Source organism: Pseudorasbora parva, chromosome 21 (genome assembly GCF_024679245.1).
Source record: "Pseudorasbora parva isolate DD20220531a chromosome 21, ASM2467924v1, whole genome shotgun sequence".
NCBI lineage: Eukaryota > Metazoa > Chordata > Actinopteri > Cypriniformes > Gobionidae > Pseudorasbora > Pseudorasbora parva.
The window spans coordinates 7759004-7785001 of NC_090192.1; the positions used below are offsets into that span (position 1 = coordinate 7759004).

At 35.7% G+C, this 25998-nt stretch overlaps 1 protein-coding gene across 4 annotated transcripts in view; it reads right to left on the reverse strand.

Annotated features, from left to right (window-relative positions):
• Positions 1–25998, reverse strand: part of pcdh15b (protocadherin-related 15b) — a 321029-nt gene that overhangs the window by 238968 nt on the left and 56063 nt on the right. For 3 of the 4 annotated variants that reach the window (XM_067430706.1, XM_067430704.1, XM_067430703.1), the window contains exons 3-4: positions 22864–22878; positions 22453–22518 (exon numbers count right to left, since the gene is read on the reverse strand). In XM_067430706.1, the coding sequence (XP_067286807.1) occupies positions 22453–22518; positions 22864–22878 (81 nt within the window). The remainder of the gene's footprint in view (positions 1–22452; positions 22519–22863; positions 22879–25998) is intronic. The other variant, XM_067430705.1, reaches the window with a different exon arrangement.

Consider the following 25998-nt stretch of genomic DNA (forward strand, 5'->3'; position numbering starts at 1 on the left):
ACAACCTACTAATGATATCCCCAGCACGTCAAAGCACTAGAAATGTGTTCTTCTCCGTCTTTTCTTCCTCTTAGCGTACACCTACAGCTTATTCACACTATTCCAGGTTGCACGTAACCGCTTCTCCTCCCCCTCTCTCTAAAGCCGTGTCTCTCAGCGTGAAGCCAGATGGTTTTCTATGTCACACCAATGGGTGATGAACGTGTTTTTGGCGAGCACTGGGCCGATCTCGGCAAGCGGCGCGCCGTTCCCTTTCTCGGCTGTCTTAAACAGCGGACTGCCTGATCCTGGACGTCCCTTGGCAGCTGGTTTGCAGCAGGCCGAGGCCATTGCAAGCTGGCAGCACACCTGTGCAGGGCAAGCTGGGTGATGCTTGGCACAGCATGTTGAGTTATCTCCGCTCACGCATCAATGTGCGTCCTCCTCCTCTCCTTCATTGTTCTCACTGTTCTCTCTATAGGGTTCCACCCCACCAGAAAGCACCGTGTCCATCCAGCTCGATCATTCACAGCCTGAAAATGTACTTCTTGTGTTCTTCTGAACTGCAGTAGTGTAAAGAGACTCTATGGGCACGGGGAATCTTACATTCTGTGAATGCTTTATCACTCATAGATAACGGTATAAAAAAGAAATATACTGCACATTTGTTCTCATTCTCTCAGTTGGAGACCAAATGGCAGTTTTATCAGCCATTCCTGCTAAGCGGAGCCAGGCGGTTACATCCTTACCCTGATATTAAAACCTATGAATATAATTTATATATTAGTAAGAATGGTTTTAACATTGATAAGGACATTTACGTTTCAATCAAACTACACAGGCCACCATTTATTTTAATCAGATTCATAGAGAAACTGCCTGTTACTACTGGTCAGTTATTGGTTTTATAGTGCTTGAGAGTTTGAACTCTATATTTTATATATTAAATAAAAAAAGGTTGGTTGGTTGGTTGGTTGGTTGGTTGAAGTTTAGTTTGGTAATTTCATTACAAAACATTCTGGCTAAATACATTGTAAAATCAACTGGCTTAATACATTGTAAAATTAAATATGAAATAATTTATGAATTAATTGTATTTCATTATTTTAAATGTGAAATTCAAAAGTAAACTGTAAATATTTTAGAGCCTGACATAGCTGCTATAGATACTAGCAGATGTGTTACAATATTGTGTTACTCCCTAAAAAAGTAATTCATTGTGTTAATTAGTAACAGTTTATGGAAAGTACTTTGTGTTGTTACTTTTGCATTACTTTTTTCCCCTATGCTGGGCTTTCCAATTTATTTGTTTTTAATAACAAAAAGCCAAAAGTTTTAATGCAAAGGCCCATTCACACCAAAAGTAAAATGAATAAGCCTCAGGCTGAAGGAAATGTGAATTCACACCTGTACAGAAGGTACAGCTCAAACAAACCTTTCAGATATGCTTTCATTCTGGATTGCAGAGGTAAGTTCTGCAACACTCTTACTTCAGTAATAAAAACTAAACAATTAAACACAAATGTGAAGTTTATCTAAAGTCTTTTCTGCTTATTAAAGCAGCACTAGGTAACTTTTCAACCTTCAAAATATATTTTTTAAGACTCTTGTGATGATAAATCGACTTACAATAGGTTGAATGACACGTCTGCCATAGCCTGATGGGGTCTGTATCGTTTTTAATCGTACTTTTAAACTTCGGGTTTCGGGTGGTAACCCGAGAACAAAAAGAACTACAAAATTCGACTGCTTTACGGCATATACGTCACTTCCACCAACACCCACACTTCCTTAAATTCGGACGTGCGAGCCCAACTTTGTTCGTCGGATAATATAGTCATGTCCGAAGCAGCAGAGACAAATAAGAAAGAATAGGTTTTGTTGGAGGAAAGCAATAAGAGGAAACAAAAAAGTGATGGGATTAAAGGCAGGACGAGGATCAGCATGTGACCAGCGTTTGCTCGTCGGCGTGAGCTGAAGGAGGCGTGCCCGACCGATGCTGTCATGCTTGTTACGGTGATTACCTACCACTCAAACATTGAACTGAAGTATCATATAGATTCTGTAAAACGGTAACCAATAGACTACTATAATGACGCTGGCTTGTAAACGTAAGCATCGTGATTATTTGGCGTTTGAAAAAAATAAAACCCATGAAATTATATTCATATGACATGCTGAAGCATATGCCACTGACTGTAACGTTACCTGGGATGAAGACATTTCACACGCGCCGCCAGAAGAACTCTGAACTCCTCTTGCAGTGTTCAGGCGACCTGTTAGCGCTGCACTGACCCGCGGCGCCACTTTTATGAAGTTATTTGGCCCGCACCGCACCACTGTATATATTTTTACAACCCGCCGCGCACCCGCGACCATTAAATAGACATACGGGGTCCGCGGGTTATGAGACGACCGACGCATCACTAGTTCAGGGCTATCAGGGTTGTCATGTCAACAAATGCACGCGCGATGGCATCCCCTGTTGTAGGATTACAGATCTTACGACAGTAGTTGAGGACATTATTTTTTCCAAACTGTAGGGGGACCCCGAGAGCAAAAGTAGCCAAGTGGGGCTTTAATATGGTTGAATTGGATCCCTGAAGGTCAGCAGCAAATACATTGGTTAATAAAGTTAGATTAAATACATAATGCACTATGTGTGCAATTTAACATATTTTATTATCTCAGGTTATAGACTTTGCATTTCACTGTTTTTAATACTTAATACTGAGTAAATGCATGCTCACATTGGGTCTCATTCACCAAGAATGCTACGCACACATTTGTGTGTGAAATGTGCGTATTGTTTATAAGAACAAATCACAATTTCACCAAAGATTTACTTTTTTTTTCTTCTAAATGTAGGAAAAAATATAAGAACTGAAACCACACGAACTTACTCTGAATGGCATTATAATCGTACATACAGAGCCCAAATGAGTAATTAGTTGGGTCAAAAAAAATCGAAAGTATAGAAACTTATAGTTTTAAGCATAAAAAATTATGTAAAGCTAATAAAATAAGTCATTAAAAGTACACAACTCAAGTGGAAGGAAGCTTTTTTCTTTCACGTGCAACAATAGGCTATAAGCTAGAAAGCGTGGAGTCATTATTTGGGTTAAAAAATTATGAAATTATAGTTTTTTAAAGTAGAAAATAATATTTATGTAAAAAAAAATATTAAATTAAAAAGTGCTTAAAAGTACACAACTCTTATTAGAAGGAAGCTTTTCTCTCACGTGCAACCTATTTAGTGAGTGATTAGTTGGGTTAGTAAAATAACGAAATTATAGTTTAAGTAAAAAAAATATTTATGTAAATAGATATAGTAAAATAAAAAGTGTTTAAAAGTGCACAACTATTCTCAAGTAGAAGGAAGCTTTTCCCTCACGCTATGAAATTGCCAGAGGATCCGGGCGAGAGCGCATCTAGCTCTTATATGGAGATGGGTTGGGTGTGTTTAATACAAATGAGTAACCTCAAGCATGCAGCCGCCCATTTAGAATACTCCACATTCACTAATCAGAATGAGGTTAAAAACAAATTCATGCACGTACGAACGTTTTATATTTATATTTTTTTCGGGTACAATCTGGAGCCCTGGGCTTAGATAAGCACAAAAGTGACTGAACACAGTTGCGGGAACCAAATATTCATCAGAGTCGGTAACTTACTACAGAAACACTGGTATCATCACATTTTTGAAATTTTGGTACCAAATTTCCAGTCTGAAATACTGCTAAACAGTGGACATACTGCTAACGCGTTTTCATTTCTTCTTCGCCGATACTAGTATCGGAAATCGGAACAACTCTAAAAGAATCTACACAATTATTGGTGAAAGATACCCAATTACACTATAACTAAAATAAGTGGTGTTGGAGAACGTTACTTTGAAAAGTAATGTATTACTATATGTTACTCCCTTAAAAAGTAACTAATTGAATTACTTCCTTTTTAAGAAGAGTAATGTGTCTTAGGGCGGCTACATTTTTCACAGCTTTTTGTTGTTGTTTTATTAAATGCAAGCTTACATTTCATCAAGAACTATAATAACCACTATGTTTACACAACATAGTGTCTCTATATTTACTCAAATTCTTCCTCAACATGGGGACAAGAGGGCTGTCAGTCAATAAATGGGAAAACAAAGTAACTTGCGATATTACTAGTTACTTGAAAAAAGTAATCTGATTACGTAACTCAAATTACTTGTAATGCGTTACCCCCAACACTGACAATACACATTCTGATGTCTCTCAACAAATGTAAAAGCAATGCATTACTTTACTAGTTACTTGAAAAATGTAATCGTATTACGTAACTTACCATACATGTGATACATTACTCCAACACTGGATACTTGCTAGTGTTTGATCACCTCTTGCACGATCAACTACTAGCAAAACATTTATATTTTATTGAAGTTTAGAAAATGTTTACATTAATCAAAATGCTTCTAGCTGGTTCATCTTATATTTTTTCTGACATATGCAGTGTCGATTACAAGCACCTCTCACCGCCAGCAGCTCACACAAGAGTTAATACGTCAAGGCTTAAACAAGGCTTATTCACACAGTCATGTGTTAGACCTTAGAAACTAGGTTATCAGTTATCATAGCAACCTACTAATACAGTAACACAACCCTAGGAACTGTTTTTTTTTTAGAATGTATTTAATGATTTAAATATAACAAAACATACTTTTTTTTTTTTTACAAAAAGTCTGTAATCTGACTGTAAAAACAAGTATCACTAAAAATATTGAAATATTTCATAATTCTCTGTTAAAGAACTTTAAGAGGCATGTCTTTACCATTCAAACCCAAATCTATTTTTACATTCTAAAGTCAATGCTAGGCTGACGTTGTCTTCCTTTGGTATGGCAGTAAGAGGATAATGATGTCCAGTGAGATTAGAATCAATTATCTTGGTGCAAATGACCCTTATAGCTTAACAACGGATGCGGTGGCTCGGAAGCACCTGGATGAATGACACACGTTCTGAAGGTTATGGAAGGTCTAAAGGATGTCCCATGATGTTTATGTAGGACAATATTTCTCAGCCAATTCAATGCAAATTTTGCTCATACACTTAAATTTAAAATTTAGAAATAGCCGTAAATGTGTTATTTTATTTGTTTATTTATAAATAATACATTTGTTCTGAGATGATAATCCTCTCAATAAGTGATTTCTATGGCACTGTAATACATTTTTCTGTGTGAATTTCCACTAATCAAAATTAAATATGAATAACGCTACAGAAAAACAATGCTAATTGAATGTTCTGTACAGTAGCTCACACACTTTTAGAGTTATCCACAATTCTGACAGAACAGTCCACAAATAATATCATAAAACTATAGAAATATTTATATATAGACACATTTATATTAAGCCAGCTTATGTTGCTATGGCTCATACTTAATGTTTGGAATCTCAACAAATTCATAAAATATAATATTTATTATAATTTATCTTACATTTTAATTGCTATAAATTATTTATGCATCATATCAAAGTAAATTTTTTTTTGCATAAAACAAAACATGTAAGCTGAGTGACTAACCTTATACAGTATTTGTTAATTGTAAATAATTATTTTCTTAGTTCTTCAATTGCTTGGAACTTATTTTAAACTATTTATATTTTAACTCCACGTTAAGGCAGAATTTGTATTAAGGTGTGCTGTAATTTGTGCTACAAACCTGAACAATATCACAAATTGTGTGGATAGTGTGGAGACTTTGCCTGGCTGACAACAGGCATTGAAAGAGACTTGTAATACCCTAACAACCATCCAGAATGCCCTAGCAACTGCCTAGCAACACCTTGAAAACCATCCACAACACCTCAAACATTGTGGTGCTGAATTTTGCATAAGCATTTACAGTCAAATTTTCTTCAGATAAAGTGAAAACTTCTTTCAGCTCATATTCATTCTCATTATGGCACAATTTGTATTCACACAAATAATTGACATAAATAGTGTCTATAGCAATATAATGTTTGTGAAGAATCCAGAATATTTAGCACATTAGGGGAGATAAACAATTACGCAAGAATCCAGAGCAAGTTGTGACTCAACAAAACCTGTCATGACAGTCAAGTTCAAAGACATACTAAACCATCTCCAAAAGCTGTGCAACAAACTCTGTTCTCCAATTCCCTACTTATAACAAAAACATGAAACTCATAATTCAGAATTCATATTTTGTTTGTACTTCCCCAGCCTCTTGAGTTGTGACTGCAAGGCTTTATTTCTGAAACGTTAGTACGCTGAAACATTTGTCTTTTTGTGGAATATAATAAGAAAAAAAAAAACATCCTCCACTTCTTTGTTGGGATGTGAAGTGGAGAAGATGTTAAATAGCCTTGACCCCCAGAGGCAGTTTTATGTTACCCAGTGTGCTTAAACAAAAAGGCTGCTTTTCATTTGACTCAGTCCTCCACTGTCACACATACACAACAACAAAAAGGGTAAAAAGCCTGTATTGAAATCACTTAACCTAACCCATGAGAATGTCTTATATAGAAAATCCAGGGGAAACAACCCAGGTTAAAGTTAAATGCATCAATATGGTTCACCATGACAACAAAATTAAGAGCATCAACCAAGCAAGAGTTTTCAGTGACCACCTAGACATTACAATACATGTGTCATGGTGTTTTAAGGAAATCAAACTAATTGAAAATAATTGATAAAATAATATTTTTTTGTAACTGTAAAAATTAACAATGCAAGTTGTGTTTTCAAATGCATGTTGATTTCACAGTACATGCAAATATGGATTTCATCAGAGATGGAGCCGCTATGAGATGCTGAAAACACTACGAGCTGTTTGCGTGAACACAGTGCCGTGCTTTGCTTCGAAACAGTGCGACAGATTACACGGGTCAAAATCTGCTATATGGGGTTAATTAAATGTAACATGTATAAATATATCATCTTTTATTAGAAAACTAAACAGCATATTATTCAACTTTGATTATTGCCTTAATCTTTTAAACAACTGAGAAGATAAGAAAACTACATTTTATAACATAAATCAGCTGTCAAGTTCCCAAATATTCAAAATCAGAATCAGAATGCATAGAAAATATCCGCCAAAACATAACATACAACACAATGTTAAACACAGCAAGGTTATTTCAGGCTGATTTGCATTTATTCTCTTTAGTAGGGGTGAAATGGTTCTCTGTAAAAAATCAAACCGCGCCATTCTCCACCCATTGTTCGGCATGCATTTGCACCGCGGTTCATCTCAAATATGACGACGCATCTATAATAGGGTTTGTCACTTTATTTTCGTACTTTTTTTCCTGGGGTCCGTTCTTCCTACATGGCTAACTCAGTTAGCTGGATTTGATTGTTGACGATTTGACATGATCTCGGATTGTTTGGTTCTTCGACGCTCATCCTGGACTTGCTGTCATAGCAACAGGTCCATAAGCTCAAACCTGCTCGGGAGCAGCTTATTTCATGTAAACAGGATTAGATTGCATCTTGAGGTGATACTTAGAATGTCCAAGCCACTGCTACTTCATTACAAGAGTTCATTACTGAACCGGGGGCAATACTAATTTTAAATAATACTCATATGAAAGTTTATTTGAAAATAAAATAATATTGTGTAAAAGGTGTACAGCTGCTGGTCATATAATTAGAATATCATCAAAAAGTTGATTTATTTCACTAATTCCATTCTAAAAGTGAAACTTGTATATTATATTCCTTCATTACACACAGACTGATATATTTCAAATGTTTATTTCTTTTAATTTTATTATAATTGACAACTAAGGAAAATCCCAAATTCAGTATTTCAGAAAATTAGAATATTGTGAAAGGGTTTAATATTGAAGACATCTAGTACCACACGCTAATCAGATAATTAACTCAAAACACCTGCAAAGGCCTTTAAATGGTCCCTCAATCTAGTTCTGTAGGCTAAACTATCATGGGGAATAAGGGAAATATGTTATAGAAAAAAAGTGTACAAGCAATAGGTATAACCGCACCCTGGAGAGGATTGTAAAACAAAACCCATTCAAAAATGTGGGGGAGATTCACAGAAAGTGGACTCCAGCTGGAGTAAGTGCTTCAAAAACAACTACGCACAGTTGTATGCAAGACAAAGGTTTCAGCTGTCGCATTCCTTGTGTCAAGCCACTCTTGAACAACAGGCAGCCTCAGAAGCATCTCGCCTAGGCTAAAGACAAAAAGGACTGCTAAATGGTCCAAAGTTGTGTTCTCTGAAGAAAGTACATTTGGCATTTCCTTTGGAAATCAGGGTCCCAGAGTCTGGAAGAAGAGAGGAGAGGCACACAATCCACGTTGCTTGAGGTCCAGTGTAAAGTTTCCACAGTCAGTGATGTTTCGGGGTGACATCTGCTGTTGTTGCTCAACTGTGTTTTCTGAGGTTCAAGGTCAATGCATGCGTACACCAGGAAGTTTTAGAGCACTTCATGCTTCCTGCTATTGACCAACTTTATTTATGGAGATGCAGATTTCATTTTCCAACAGGACTTGGCGCATGCACACAGTGCCAAAGCAACCAGTACCTGGTTTAAGGACCATGGTATCCCTGTTCTTAATTGGCCAGCAAACTTGCCTGACCTTAACCCCATAGAAAATCTATAGGTATTGTGAAGAGGAAGATGCGATATGCCAGACCGAACAATGATGAAGAGCTGAAGGCCACTATCAGAGCAACCTGAGCTCTCATAACACCTGAGCAGAGCCACAGACTGATCGACTCCATGCCACGCCGCATTGCTGCAGTAATTCAGGCAAAAGGAGCCCCAACTAAGTATTGAGTGTTGTACATGCTCATACTTTTCATGTTCATGCTTTTTAGTTGGCCAAGATTTCTAAAAATCCTTTCTTTCTATTGGTCTTAAGTAATATTTTACTTTTCTGAGATAGTGAATTTGGGATTTTCCTTAGTTGTCAGTTATAATCAACAAAATTAAAATAAATAAGCATTTGAAATGTATCAGTCTGTGTGTAATGAATGAATATAATATACAAGTTTCACTTTTTGAATAAAATTAGTGAAATAAATAAACTTTGTTTTGATGACATTCTAATAATATGACCAGCACCTGTATAATTCTATAGACACAGTCACTTGATTGAGAGATTTATTTGTGATGGAATCATTTCTTTATAATTTTATTGGAGTCTTACACACATGCAGTAACGTTACTCTGAGCCGTGCATTAATCTGAGTGATGACGGATATTATGGGAAGGTTTGATGCAGCGCAGGAGATGCAGATAACTTGATCTTGACCCTTAAAAAAACTTTAATTATTGCAGTCATGTAACAAATCTACTTCAAATTGATTTAAAAATGAAATGAATTGCTATTAACAACATTGAAATATGAAAGTAAAGGGTGTATAAATACTATAAAATCGGGAATATAAATAATTGGGAATCATGTTAAAAAACATTTATCATTTTTCTATTATAACTTTTATGTCGGTTTGGTCGGTTGGCTTATTCCTTATAAAGGTCCAGAAATCGTAATTTTCCTTTTTTTTTTTTGACAAGTTTTTTGCCAGGTGTCTTTTTTTATTATTATATGATGTCATTATGTTGTCTTGACATTGCTGATCGTGGTTTCAAGTATCGATGGCCTCTTTAGTGATCGCAGGAACGTGCAGTAATCTTAGATAACAATCCAGATATTTTAATTCAATCCACAAATTTGTATGAAGAACCAAATTAGCCAGAGATCAGTCATCACGATTAGAAGATCTGGGATCTATCAAATCATCTCAGATGTATTAAGCAAAGTATCAAGACCCCTGAAAAATCTGAACCGTTTCATCCCTACTCTTTAGCATGCAGGGTGAAGTATTCCCCGGTCACTACGATTAAATTTTAGCGAGTGAAGAACAAATTTACACGCATATGTTTTGTATTATGTATGTTATTGTCTCTGACAGACAGGTTGTTGAAGCTTTTTTCAGAAAGCAATAATGTACGAAGATAATGTAGAAGTTCCGTGGCTTAAATAAATTACGTTTCTCAGAGACTAACATGTTTGGCCTGTCAGCTGTCACAAACTAACATAATTTTAAAAATCCAGGTTTTTTTGTTTGTTTGTTTTTTACCAGGAAAGGTGTGTTTTTGATGCACAAATGTTTTATTGTCTAATAACAAATATTTTATTCAAACCCAAGAAAATGCAGTTTCTTTTGTAAATAGTAAAAAAATCACTTGTTTCATCATTAACGCAGATTTTGACTCATATTCTTAATTAAATCGCCGGTTTCTGTGATTTCATAAACACACTTAGCCATCACAATTTTGTCACAAAAATGATGTGATTTTAGAATTCTTATAAGTTTTTCTGAAAAGTGTATTTTTTTGTGTTTTGGTTCATTGCGAAACTTAGGTGCGATAAATTAAGTTGAAATTAATAGGAAACATATAATATAATATAATATAATATAATATAATATAATATAATATAATATAATATAATATAATATAATATAATATAATATAATATAATATAATATAATATAATATAATATAATATAATTAATATAATATAATATAATATAATATAGTTGACAGAACAAAGAAAGTCATATGGGTTTGAAACAGCTCAAGTTTCCAACAGCTCTTCTCACAACATACACATATAAAATACCTGTGTGTAGTTTACTTCACTGTAGTCATATATTATACAGCTAAAATATTCCTGTTTCATTGCTGGAGACAGAAATATTGACTTATGGGAGTTATGGGAATTTATCTACGACCAAACTGGCTGACGCATGTTAACAATAGTCCTCCAAACCACTCAAGCAGTCTTCAAGAATTGTTGACCTCTGCCGTCCCTTCAATACCTCTGACCAAAAAAGACCTTACCAAAAAATTGTATAATAAGATGCCTCTCAGACTGCAATACAGTGCACACAGAAAATTTGTAGGAGAAATACTGAAATGTAAGACAAAGAATTTGGGGACCTAGAGTTTACATTTACAATTGACTAGTCGATTAGCGCATTTCTGGATGAACAGTCAGCTAGTAAAAATAAGAGGCCATGCAAACCCTAGTGTTTGGTGGATGTCAGTGATGAAGTGATTTTGGGAAGGACTCAAGCTGCTGAGACAGGCTTATTTCCCCTATAAACCTATATATGGCCTGGCAGGTTGTCGTTAGAAGAAATTGATGTGGGGAAGAAGATGGCCTGGTGCCAAGCTATGTTCCACACTAAAACTAGCTTGGACTATGACCAAAACGCCATGCTGGTGTAATTGATGGCGCTGATTATGTAAATATGTTGATTTGCATACAATACGTCACACTGTTTACGTTCATCCCCAATTCCTGTCATGATTCACACAAAAGACTCCATAGAACAGATCCTTATTCCTAGTATGGCAAACAACATTTGGTATTTGTTTCAGTGGGCAAAAAGGTCCCCAGTTCGAGTCCCGGCTGAGACGGGAGTCTTTTCTGTGTGGAGTTTGCACGTTCTGTAGTATTTGCATGGGTTTCCTCCGCAATTCAAAAACATGCAGTATAGATGAATTGGAGACGCTAAATTCCCAAGCCATGTAATGTTGGGGTTAATCCTGGCAACTCACACAAAGCGAGAGATGCCAAAGTCACCAAAAGAAATGGTAATAGATAGATATAGCACTGACAGCTAGTGGTTGAAATGGGCACTGTATTCCAAATTCAAAATATTGGAAAGAGTCGTTTCGACCGCCCCTCCTCCTCAGACTTGGCTCTCACACTGGTTGCCAGATTGAGAACGCGCAACAAGAGTGAGTGCAATTGATAATGGAAGGCGACAAGCCTTACACTGTTAGTTGATGACTTGATGTATCCATGTTTTAATATGCCTCGGTCATAGAGCTTGTTAGGTTGGGTAGAATCTTCAATCTCTGACCCAGTTCGTTTGCTGGCTTCAACAACCTATCAACAACCTACACATCCCAGCATAGACGCCTTTGTTATTAAAGTGGTCATGTTCACAAATTTGAACAGGCAAGAATATGCGTGATTCGGCATGGCAGCCAGAGTAACCATTGCATTCCCTAATGCAGCGAAACATGCGCTGTCTTCAAATTCTGAATAGATTATCACCTAGAACGTGCATGAAAGCTCTCTCTTTAAAATCAATAAGCTGTTACTCATCGTAATTCATTGCGATCTCACAAAAGTTCTATTAATCAATTAAGCTGACTGTACAATTAATCTCTTTTAGCCTGTATCATTTCTACGCTTTTTTGTTAAATTATAACAAGATTTGAGTGTGCAGATATCAGCACTGGACAAAAACTCAGGTGTTGTGACTGGTGAGGGGACGCTAACAAACACATCTGATTTGCGATTTGTGTTCAAAAAAATCATTAGATATCTTTGTGATTTTCTGCATTTCTCAATCCTGCAGTCAGAAACCAGAGTTCAGCTCACACACTGCCTCCAGCGTTTCAGCGATTACCAATCTTAACAGCTCTGATTGGCCACTGCATTCATAAGCTAATTTAATTTTAACACTTTATTACTTAAATTTAGTTTAAATGTGCAGGTGCATTGTTGGTCCCACAGAAGGCCAGAGGGCGCACCACCTATGCTGGCTTCCATGGCTGCAATATGCCATGTTTTCAGCAAACTTCCAAAATACTATTGGGTAAACTGACAGTGGGCAGAATCACACGGTCAACAACAAAAACAGACATTGCGACACGGAACACACATTTCAAAGAATAACTGGCTATAGCATTTAGTAAACTTGGCATGTTTCCTACATTGCTGCAAACGTATTGTATTTTTATACTTTAGTGCAGTCAAAAAAATACATACAGCACCTTTAAAAGTTATGATTGTCAACAGATGCCTAGATCGGACGCTGACAACTGTGATAAAACATCCTGGTGTCGATATTTCAATTATGTTTACGCTATGGTTAAAATATGTTTGTAACTTCAACTGTTTGATCACAAAGATTTATGTATTCAAGTCGCTACTTTAATCTGTGGAATGAACAGAACATTTCAAGACGCACACATGTGAGCAATGCTGTTGCCAATCCGAAACAGCAGCTGTAAATTTAGCCCACAAAACCAGAAAATAAACAATTAAGAGTAATAAAAAAAATCTGTATATTAATCGACCAATCTGAAAATAATCAATAGTTTAGCCATGGACCAGGCCAAGCATCCTGACCATCAAGGTCAAGACCTCATGCATAGATCAGTGGATTTTAACCCCCCAATCCCCAAATAGTATGACATCTTGAGGCCCCTTGGAAGTTTGTTGATGCCCCTAGGTTGAGGACCGCTAGCATGTTCAAGACAGACTTTGAGAAGCTCAGTAGGCGTAGGGGACAAGAAAACACCTTTTCAAAAACAAAAATTGATGCTGGTCCTAATTTAAAGATGAGGACAAAACTAATAACTCATACTGAATGCAACCTACTAATTGACAGAGTTGGCTGAAGAATGAGCAAATCTAATCATCAAGCAAGGGTCACTTCGGTCAGTTGTGTGGCTCTAATTGGACGCAGAGAGGATGACAGAGAGCATGCAGGATGTTTAATAAGTGCCAGAGGAGAGCACGGTCAGATGAAGAGGATGATTTGAGCAAAACATGTCGAATGTCGGGGTATAAATGGATGCCCTTCCACCCCTCATCCTTGCATTCAGACAGAAGGTCAGTTTATTTTTAAGAGCCCTCAAAATCCTCCAACAAATCCACCTCTACCTTGACACCAAAATCCCACACTTTTTCCAGATTGTCTAGATCAATAGTTTTTCCATCCAACCATCACTCAAATGTAGTAATAATTACCCACTAAGCCAAGATGTCCACCTTTGTCTCCTCTGCTACTGTGGACACTAAAGGGGATGTTAAACAGGGTTTGTCTTGGTCATCCACTGAGCCACCCAACTTCATCGAGTTTTGACAATAAATCGATCCAGCATCCAATGCGGTAACCTCCAACGTACACTCAATCAACAGCAAGATCCTCACCCCTAATACCTCGCATTCACTATACAAAAATGAGCACAAGAACAATAATGAGGTGCTAGTGTACTAATGGTCATCTTGTAACAGTTTTCCATGCCTTACAGGACTAAATAATGGCAAGGGGCTTTTGATGAAATCGTTCCTTTTTTCAGTAGAAGGCTATTCCGTATCATAACTCCAGCCATTCGAAGAAATTGCTGAGACAAGTGTTAAGTGAAATTGTCCTTGAGGTTACAGTTTGATTTGCTTCCTGCCACTGGAAATTTTTTTATTTCATTTAAATGAATTTCCCAGCAGTTGCAGGGACATTCCAGATTTTCTGTGTCTTGATTCAAATGCAGTAGCATGTAAGAAGTATCATACACAAGTCATATATTAAATTAATAGATTAGTACATTCATAGCAACAACCTGAGTAATGATTGTTGTGTCCCAATAAGTCTAGGGGTATAGAATGTTTGAAATATCGCAGGCAGGAATGAGTCAAATAATTAAAACTCCAACTGACGTTACACTAATGATATTGAAGAATTTCCCAGATTAATTTAAATAAACATAAAAATCAATTCATAATGACTGCAATACACCACTTCTATTATATCATATTTTTTAGTGTATAACTGTAATAAAAAATAAATTAAAAAAATGGGTTTTGCAACTTTACAACTATCAGAGAGAGAGAGAGAAAAAAAAAATCGAAATCTTGAAATAAATCTTTGATTATTCTCACAACAAAATCCCTGTGTTGCAACCAATATGTAATAAATAAAAAACATACAAAGTCATAGAAGAATCCCTGCAGTCTCTCATATGTGACTTAATACATGAAACTTACAAATTAATAATTCATACATACACTATATTGCCAAAAGTATTGGAACACCCCTCCAAATCATTGAAATCAGGTGTTTCATGACTTCCATCAAGTTTGATGGAGGGGGGAATATGGTGTGGGGTTGTTTTTCAGGGCTTGGGCTTGGCCCCTTAGTTCTAGTTAAAGGAAATCTGTTGGACAATTTCATGCTCCCAAATGTGTGGGAAGTGGCCCCTTCTTGTTCCAACATGACTGTGCACCAGTGCACAAAGCAAGGTCCATAAAGACATGGATAAGTGAGTTCGGTGTGGAGGAACTTGACTGGCCTGCGCAGAGTCCTGACCTCAAGCCGATAGAACACCTTTGGGATGAATTAGAGCGGAGACTACGAGCCAGGCCTTCTCGTCCAAAATCAGTGCCTAACCTCACTAATATGCTACTAGAAGAATGGTTAAAAATGTCCATAAACACACTCCTAAACCTTGTGGAAAATCTTCCCAGAAGAGTTGAAGCTGTTGTAGCTGCAAAAGGTGGGCCAACTCCATATTAAACCCTACGGATTAAGAATAAGATGCCATTAAAGTTCATGTGCATGTAAAGACTTCACCTATGACAAAGTGCATTAAACAAAAAGACAGAGAAGGAAAGAGAGGGAAAAGATTTTACATCAAAAAAACATTTATCACTATTTCCCTGTGACAACTTTGATTACAGTTTGAGCTTCCCAAAGTTGACACATTTTTAGCCAAAATTATTATCTTTTATGTGGGGTAGCTTTCAAGGGGATTTAAAGATAATGTGTGGATCTCAGAGACGGGAGGATGAAATGAGTGAAAATGGAGGAAAACAGCATATTATCTGTAATTTGAGGTAAAAGCAGCATCCCATTGCATACATTAAGGAGGATAATACTCTCGCATGAATATGATTATTCTTTACTCTAATAATTGCATAGAGATTCACAGCTGTAGGAGAGAAATTTCAAGGTAAATTGCAAAAGGAGAGATTACCACAAATCCTGCCAACTTATAGAAGCTCTAAAATAAGCCTAAGAGAAGCGATTTTCCTTAATTTGACCAAGCAAACACTTCTCCAACTTCTGGACAAAAGTTCAACTATTTCATCTATTTCTGCAGTGATATGGTATTAAAGACAAACAGAGAGAAGATATTCACTCATACTAAAATAATTGTATGCTGAGATGATCTCCAAACATTAGAAAAGACGAAACCATCAAATTTATAACACTTAATGCAATGCAAAATATTTCTTATATTTGCATTACATTAAGACTTTAAGAGCTTACAATTTGAATGCCAAAATATAATTTTAATATGCAAACAATGGTATGATTTAAAAAAAATATATTTTCTTCCTTCTAGTATGTAGTCACTTCAAAGTCCAGTCAATTCCCAATATATACAACTAAATGTTTTTTTGTTCATTAAATATCCAGCTTCATTCAAAATATACATCAGATTAAGTAAAATGGGTGCCGTATTAACCAAATCTTTCTATAAATCTAAATGTGTAAATCTATAAATCTATAAAGGTTTTTTTATTATTTTATTTTTTAAACCCAGCTAAACAAAGGGGAAACACCAGGGACCTCTAGGCATACAAACTTTTAAATAATAGTAAAAAAAAAAAAAAAAAAAAGTCCTTAGTTCAATGTTATTTTAGAATTTAGAATTTGACAACAAACATATAAATATTTTTAAGGAAATAAACCCTTCAAATCTGCATATGCATGTTGTGTAGACATCTCCATATTAGGATTTTTCCACCTAACGCTTTTAGCTCTGTGATTGGTGGACCAGCTTTAAAATGACAGAGGGCCAAGTGCAAGTCAATGAAAGACTTATTTTAAATAACAGGAAAACTGACCAATATCGTTCCTCTCAATAGATTGGGCTTGTTATCGCTAAGATTATGGCCATGGTGATGATGCAATTCTTTCTAATGATGATGTACATTTTATTACTTTTCTCTCATGCTCACTATGATGTTTGCTTGCGGCATTTCTTGTCATATGAAACATGCAGTATTATAGAAGAGGACACAGCAAGCTAGGCTGATGTTAGGCTGAGTTTATTTTTTTCCCGATTAGCGGAGGGGGTTAGGAGACAAGGTTCGAAAGTCACAGTTCACTACTGCAGCAAAAAAGTACGTAAAAACTTTTAAGCTCCTATTATTTTATGAAAACATTATTTCTAAATGTACTCTTTACATTAAAAACGTGACTTTTTATAAGCGTTTTGTATGAATTTTCAAAATTTTGTATGAATATGTTAGCCTTAAAGAAGCAGGCGTATTCCAGAACAATGACAAAATTCACAATTAGGAGATATAAGGTTAACACTTTACAATAATGTTTCATTAGTTAACCATAGTTCATGTATTAATTAATATGATGAACTAACCATGAGAAATACATCTGTTACTGTATTTGTTAATCTCTGTTAACGTTAGTTAATAAAAAATACAGCTGTTTCCGTTTGATCATGTTAGTTCACAGTGCATTAACTAATGTTAACAAGATTTTAATGAAGTATTAGTATATGTTGAAATTAACATTAACAAAGATTAATAAACGCTTAAGTGCTGTGCATTATTGTATTGTACTGTATATAATGTAGTTACCTAATGTTAACTAATGAACCTTATTGTAAAGTGTTACCGATATAAGTGTTCAAAACGTATAGTCTCCCACTTCCAATTAAATGGATCAAAGATTTTTGTGACATCACAGAGATTCACATCTTTTGTCCAATCAAATACTCTCTAGAATCTGAAGCATCTTGCCCCATAAATAGATGCCGAAGCTGCAGCTGAAATCAGTTCATTTACTATTTTCTACATGGTGAATGGCACATATAAAGCACTATAAAGTGGATTCAAACTGTGTAAATACATTTTCAGTTGAGGTGAATCAGGTCAGGCTTTATGTTAGTTTCATGTGTACCGCCACAGCACACACAGTCTGCTACGGAGACACAAAAGCACGAGTCAGCTCAGACAACAAAACATATCAGACCCGTTTGAATCCTACACAGAATGCTAAACAGTTTCAAAAAAGGGGAGGAGCTGATTAATATGTCCTGTCCTGTCTAACTGTTTTAGGGGAAATTACATCAACACATTGAATAACGCTGCGTGTTTCATTGCACTTCAGAAGGCCTTTAAGGTAACATTACACTTTTATTATTTTGCAAACATTATAGGAATGTTATTCTGAATGTTCTCTGAATGTTCTGAAAGTTTTATATGTTCTGAAAAAAGCGCTGTTGTGCTACATTTTGTGCAGCATTTTAAGAACATTATTAAAGACTAGATAGCTCTGACCGAACTTCAATTTACCATCGCTGAAAGAATGTTTGCTCATAACTTGGAGAGAATCTTGCCAGAACGTTCCCTGTTAGCTGGGTAGGAGGTCAGCAAAAGTGGTGACCCTTTATCACACCTGTAAGCTGTTCCAATTATGTTCAAAGGCAGATGTAGCTGTCAATGTTCTCCTGAAACCTTCTTATAGCACCTCAGTATTTGAGCACACAGAACAGGTAGCAGATGAAGAGAGGATGAAAAGACAGTACTTGAAAAGACCCATCAAAGTAGCAACGCACTGTACACCATCTGTGCATATGTGCCCTGGTGAGGGGCACCATGGGAGGTCTAAGATAAGTGTGAAGAACAAAAATTGCTTTCATCAGTGCAACATACACATCATTTTGTCCAAAAATGTTCTCCAATGGATTAGAGCAAATCTGGTCACATTAGTCACTGTCAATTAGCACAAATAGAAGGGAAACCGCACCGGAGAGTAGCGCCACTTTTGTAAGCTGCATTTCAATATGCCTCTTATTATCTAACCACCCACAATCCAGTTTAAACATGAACATTCTCTGCACTGTGTCATGAGTATGTAAATCAAGTCCTTTGTCATTTTTTCAGCAAACGCATATCTCTTTAATATGTAAAAGATCATTACCACAAAATAATGGCAAGAAAACAGGTCTGTTTTCACAACCAAATGACTCTTATGAACCAGTTCTTTTAAGTGAATCGTTCAAAAAGACTTGCATGCTTCCATACTATATAGGCAAAAAACAGTATGTGACAAAGTAGTATGACCAAATTCACAGTACTCATTAAACAATATGCAAAAAGTACCAGGATGATCTGCTTCTTCCGGAAAATTCTAAATTGTGCATACAATGGACACTTTACTATCCCATACGGCCACGGGAGAGGATTTATGAATGACAGTGAAGCCACGTAACTGATGCTGGTAGGTCACATAATAAAGACAACATGGCGAATGTAGTACTACACACAGTCATACTATATAGAACGACCGTGAAGTAATTACTTATTCAAAATAAGTACCTACTTAAGAAAGAAAGCAATTTTGGACACAGACTTAGGAGTTATATTTCAGTCTGATTAATGCTTCACTGAAAGAACTCACTGAATCTGTACTGAATCAATATCAATGTACTCTCAGACATATAATACAACATGGAGGTCTAGCGGAGAGAGAATTTCTTTCATATAGGCAAAATGGACATTGTAACTGAAATATATGTAAATGAAACAAAATCGGACTAGAGATGCATTGGTTGACCAGCTATCAATCGGAACCAGACAGTTTCATTTTCAAAAACATGATCCACAACCTGACGTTTGTTTTGTTTTATTAAGGCCAATCTCTGTTCTGGACTCTGTTCTGCAATTAAGGCTGTCACTAACGATTGGTGTGGAAATAAAAATAGACCTAAGCAAACAATAGCCTTTATGACTTACAATAGATATATAATAACAACAAGGCAATAATATTTGGTATCAAAAGCAAGTAATCATATGGTTTTATAGAACAACCCTGTTAAAATATAATACAATATACATAATATATCAACAATTATCAAATTTACATTACGTATTATAACAAATAGGCCCCACTTTATTTTATTTATTTATTTATTTATTTATTTATTTATTTATTTATTTATTTATTTATTTATTTATTTAACAGGGACAATGCATAGCTACAATACAAGTACTGCAAATGATGAGAGAAACAATGGTTACAGTTTTGGTTTGTCTTCAGCCATAACTTAAGCCTAGATGTGAACTTTTTAAAGTCAGATATTGTCTTTAATGTCCAGTGGTAATGAATTCCATAGCTTACAGCTCTTGACAGAAAAAGCTGACTGAGCGAAGCTTGTCCTGCAGTATGGTATTATGCAGTTATAGTTTAAAATACTTCTAGTTACTCTTTTGCTGTTATGTATCTTTACAAATTTGCTAAGTGGCTCAGGTGCTAAATTATGAATACATTTAAAAAATAATTAAAAAAAACTCAAATCACTAAAGCTGTCAAAGCTCAGTAAATTATATTTTTCAAGGACATGGCAATGATGATGGCAGATTGGCTATTTATAAATGATTTTTATTGCTCGATTATATAGTGAACCAATATGTTTAGTTGCAGACGGAGCTGCAATGCAGTATGAAATATGTGAAAAATCATAGCATGCATGTAAAGCAGGACTGCCTGCTTTGATATAAAGTGTCTGATTAATTTAAAAGAGTTAAGATTGCTTTGTATTATTTTAGAGATATTCTTTATATGTTTAGTAAATTTAAGTTGAGGATCTAAAACCAATCCAAGGTATTTAAACTCTGAGACAAATTAATGTTAATTTTAAATCTTTCATTTAAATCAAGTTTCTTAATAGAAAAACACATTAAGTATTATGTACTTACATAAAAAAATAAGTGCAATGTACTTACTGTGTTCAAATTGTATTGTAAAACACTTTTGCTGATATTGAGGTGGGATACGGGTAGAGAGGGACAGTGTGGTGATATGGGTAAGTTTAGGGGTAGGGTGTAAGGGAAGTGATAACTGTAATTACAAATGTAACTACAGAAATTAATTACAGATGTAATTACATGCAGGTATTTTTAAAATGTAAGTACAATGCAAAAACATGTATGTACACAATAAGTGTGTTGTACCCAATGATTAATTAAATGTTAGTACATAGTAGTTAAGGCCAGCTAATATAAAGTGGGTCCAACAAATATAAGAGGTGGCCAATTATTGTTACACTTTACAGCTGATCAAATCCTTGTTTAATAATGTCCAAACTACATTTAATTTAACATAAATGTTCACTTATTAATCTTTAATATTTGGCAAGATAGAAATACTACAGCCACATGAACAAGGATATGTGGACATCAAAACATGCAAATTCAGAGCAAGGGTTTAAACTTTTATTTTAAAATTGAGAACAGTTTGCAAAGATACTGCTGTATTCTCTCGTGTTGCTGTAGATTTATAAATTATTTACCTTACAAATGTGATGAAATGACGCACACTGCGATCCCAGATGAATGTTAACCTAAACTCACAGCATATGCAGAGATTGAGTTTGAGACATGTTCGACACATTTAAATGAGGACATGCGTTCTGAGACATACGTAACCTACACGCATGTAAATAAATATTAAACACACAGGACATATATTTATTAAACTGAATCGCAGCCTTCGTGAATTCATAATAGCACTTTTCTATAGGTCTAGTATGATTTTTAAATGTTTTTTTAATATATCATTCAGCCTTAGAAAACCGTCTAATAATGAAGTTTATGGATTTTAATTGCAATCCTTTCCCAAAATGTAATTTGTGTGTAAACAGACCAAAGATGGGACACGCTTACGAAAATGGACGTACAAAGGATTGGAAAGCACAGAGGCCAGCAGAAAAAAAACTCTACCAGGCATAGCAAGTTCACTGTTCACGATGATCCAAATTTTAGGAAAAAAAATCTAAATATTGAATTGGGGGTGGGGGGTTGTATGCAAGCATCTCTGAAGGGAACATCAAAAAACATTTCAATAGTTTTTTATTCCTTTTACCTTTGAATAATGCCTATAGTAGTGTTTATAAGTGCAGCCTTGCTTTGTGTACAGCAATAAGCAAGGAAATGATATATCACTGTTAGAAAGTGGATTTGTATTTTCATTCAGTACTTTAGCTGTTTTAGTTTGAGCAGGTGTTTTATGCAGCATAATTGCAAAAAGGTAACATCAGGCTTTTGCTTTAGCTTTAAATCTATTAATTATACCATCTAATTTAAATAAAAAAAAAACAACTTATACTGCGTGTGTAGCATCTTTGTTTGGATCCTGATTAAAATGCAGCAGTTGCCTCTAATTTCAAGTGGCTAAAGAATTATTTATTTATTTTTGCCATGAAAAATCTGATTCAGTGCATTCCTAAATTGAATCAATCAAAATCAAATCAAATCGAGAGCCTGTGAACCGGAATTCTCCACAGCCCAGCATTCATGACCCACAAGATTGGGACTTGCACTATGCATATTGCACGTGTCGTTACCTGATTGGGTCGTTCCTTTGGTGAATCAGCAACAGAACGACAAAAAACACCGCATTAAGTGGGCACAATTCATGAATTGTCCACCACAGATAATCTGAGCCAAACTAAAAACTGGCAGACTTGAATTTCATAACTAAGTGCTGTTCTGAATTCTGACCACACGCTTTAAAACTTACTTTCCTTCATTTTAGTTGATGACATGCAGATAAAAAAGAAACCAACAATACAAACTTACCATTAGGGCTCTCCTCATCTATGGCTACAATGGTGGCAGGTGGGCCCGTTCTGGAGAGCTTGCACTCTAAAAAGCAAGGACACATAGTAAATGGAAAGCAGGAACGGAAAAAGGAGACATCAGAATTTCATCAAATCTAGACCACGATGTAACTCATACTAAACAAGACATTTCAATTTCAGCTCACATTAAGTCACACAACCCGCACATAAAAAAAAGATCTACGAGTACTGTAACCTATCCACTACCAGGACCGCGGGACCACAAGTCCAAGATAGATTTACAAAATGATTTCTTTATGTGTATAGAGAGAGCTGTTACCACTGAGGTTGCGAAGGGTTAATAGAGTTGTGCTCTCATGCCTGATGAGAGAACAAAAGAGTAACAGAAAGATAAGATACAAAGTCTTACCCTCATACTGCCAGTCTGGAATCACAGATAGTGTCATCGGCAGAGAGCAGGAGAAGGATGGAGTGACAGAAAGGTGGGGTGAGACAGAAGAAAAAAAGAAAAAGAAGCACAAAATCAAATTTTCCTCAAAATCTTATGAGATAAGAAAAAAAGGAGCGTAGAGACATATACATGGAGAATTTTAGAAGACACTCAATATAAATGGGGTTCATTTAAAGGGTTAGTTCACCCAAAAATGAAAATGATTTCCTTAATTACTCACCCTCATGTCGTTGGACACCTGTAAGACCTCCGTTCATCTTCGGAACACAAATGATGATATTTTTGTTGAAAGCTGATGGCTGAGAAAGGCTTCAGATAGGCCTCCATTGGCATTCAGTACATTCCCACTCACAAGACACATAAAGGCACTAAAGGCGTCGTCACAAAGTCCATCTCACTACAGTGGCTGTACAATAATTTTACAATGCGACAAAAATAGTTAGTCCGCACAAAAATCAAAATAATGACTTTATCAACCAAGTTATTGACGTGAACTCGACGCATGCGCAAGAATATGGCGCAGCTCCACCGTTCAGATACATGACCCAGAAGAGGAGGAGTGCCGCTATCACGTAAGTTTACGTCAGAGACCTACACGGAAGACAATAACTTGGAGAGTAGTCATTATTTTGATTTTTTGCTCACAAAAACTATTCTCGTCACTTTCATAAAATTATTGTGCAGCCACTGTAGTGAGATGGACTTTGTAACGAAGTCTTTAGTGCCTCTAATGTGTCTTGTGAGTGGGTCAGTGGGAATGTACTGAATGCCAATGGAGGCCTATCTGAAGTCTTTCTCAGCCATCAGCTTTCAACATAAATATCTTCATTTGTGTTCCGAAGATGAACGAAAGTGTTACGGGTGTCCAACGATATGAGGGTAAGTAATTAATGAAATAATTTAAATTTTTGGGTGAACTAACCCTTTAAATACATTCATTTTCTGGTGGACCTCAGGTAGGCCTGTCACGATAGTCAATAAATCAATGAATCGCATGATTTAAAAAAATGAGCTCAATAATTTTTACGGCCACAATAAATTCCAATTGAATGCTTGTTTGTTTTCCTCGTCCCTCTGGCTGACTGAGAGCACCTCGTCCGTTTGGGGAGGTGTTTATACTCGATGCGCACACTGAGTATGGCGTAACGTCATGCTCGGCCAGATTCGCCTAGAACTCGTGCTTTTTCGGTTTCTGAGCCGCACGCAAAGTTACAAAATTTGATGTGCACACCGCTAAGCGAAACGGGGTCTCGCGCTCTCTGCGTTGGCGTCATTTTTGCCACGCGCACCCTCGCGCTCGAACGGACACGCAGAGCATAAACAAGGCTTAAAGCTACACCGAAGTCAGTTTGATGAATGCAAGTTAATTCTTCAGTTCAATCTTTGTGTGCTAAAAAGGCACAAGTTCCTGTGTAGCAATACACATTCTCCTTTTTTCCAAATAAATGAAAAGCATGTCATCAATGTCTTATATTGTTTATCGCAATAATTTCTTGGCCAATTTATCGTCCAGCAAAATTTGTTATCGTGACAAGCCTATGGATCGGTGGATCGTGCAAGACCAAACCAGTGAAATGAAAGTCTCAAAATCCAAATGAATCAAATAGAAACGACTCGCAAACGAGTCAATGAATGCACGCGCATCACCGGATCCACAAATGCACATCTTACTTCTTGCACGCACAAATTCTGACCAACATTAATACAAAATCGAATTTTGGAATTCACAGTTGTGTCTCTATTTGTACAAAATGCTGCACATTCATGTATATCTGGATTTTGCACACCCAAGTGATAAAGTATTAGTTTAAATGTAGAAATGTACATTTGGTATTTGTGCATACATTAATAATCATCACCAGGCGTATTCACTGGTTGTTTTTTGTGTGTGGGTTGTGAAATGCTTGAAAATGTGAAATGAAAGTCTCAAAATCCAAATGAATCAAATGAGATCAACACAGCCAATTAATGCATGCATGTCACATGATCCACAAATGCACATCATCTTTTTTGCATGCACAAATTATTACAAACTAATGCAAAATAAAACATTTGCATTCACAAAAATGTCTGTATTTATACAAACTGCAGCACATTCATGCAAGTCTGTGTTTTGCACATACAAGTTGAAAGGCATTTGTTTGTGGATAGTAAAAAGTTCATGGATAATTGTGTGTGAATGTATTAATCATTTTGAGTCTAAAATCATCCCATACTGAACCCCCATGCACGTGCTCACTCGCAAAGCAGACAGCCACGCCTCTACTACCGCAACGTTTTTTACCGCTTTTTTTTATTTGAATATTAATTTTCACCTTTGAAACTCGTTTTTTAAAAACTATTCGATAATATATTTAAATTTAGAATATTTGTTGACAGACCTACGATACAGTAAACCTGCTGGTGTCTGTCAAACAACAGAAGAAAAAGAGAAAGTCACTCTTGGCTGAATAACCTTTGTAGATTTATGTATCAGTGTATATTTAATGAATAGGAAGACTACTGTTTTTAGTTCTTATTTTTAATAACAAAGATAAATAAAAATAATCGTTCAGGAGTCTTTGTTTACCTGGATGTTCTTGATGTTAAGTTTTAGGTTGATATAACTGTAATTACCACATAATTACAGTATATTACAACTATTTTAATTCATTTCTATGTAAAGCACTTTGAATAGCCATTGGGTATGAAATGTGCTATACAAATAAACTTGCCTTGCCTTGCCTAGCCTATTACCAAGTCAAGCAAAGAGCTTTTGGTATTTAAATATTGGCATTACATTTTTGTTTGTTTACACTGATGTTAAAATTATAATTTCTGATTTATGACATACATTTTTGCTAAAACGCTGCTGGTCACTTTCAGTTGTAGCAATGCTTTCTTTTCCCAGAAAGAGTGTAAAACACATAAATGGTCTCATTCTCAGGTTTAAAATATATATTATATAATAATATAATTTAAATAGATTTTACACACTAATAGCATGTTGAATATCGCATTATTTAACAAGATACTGCAAATCGCATTTTTCTTCAATATCGCACAGCCCTAATCAGGAGTATGCCTTTAATTTTTAAATCATGACCATTTTTG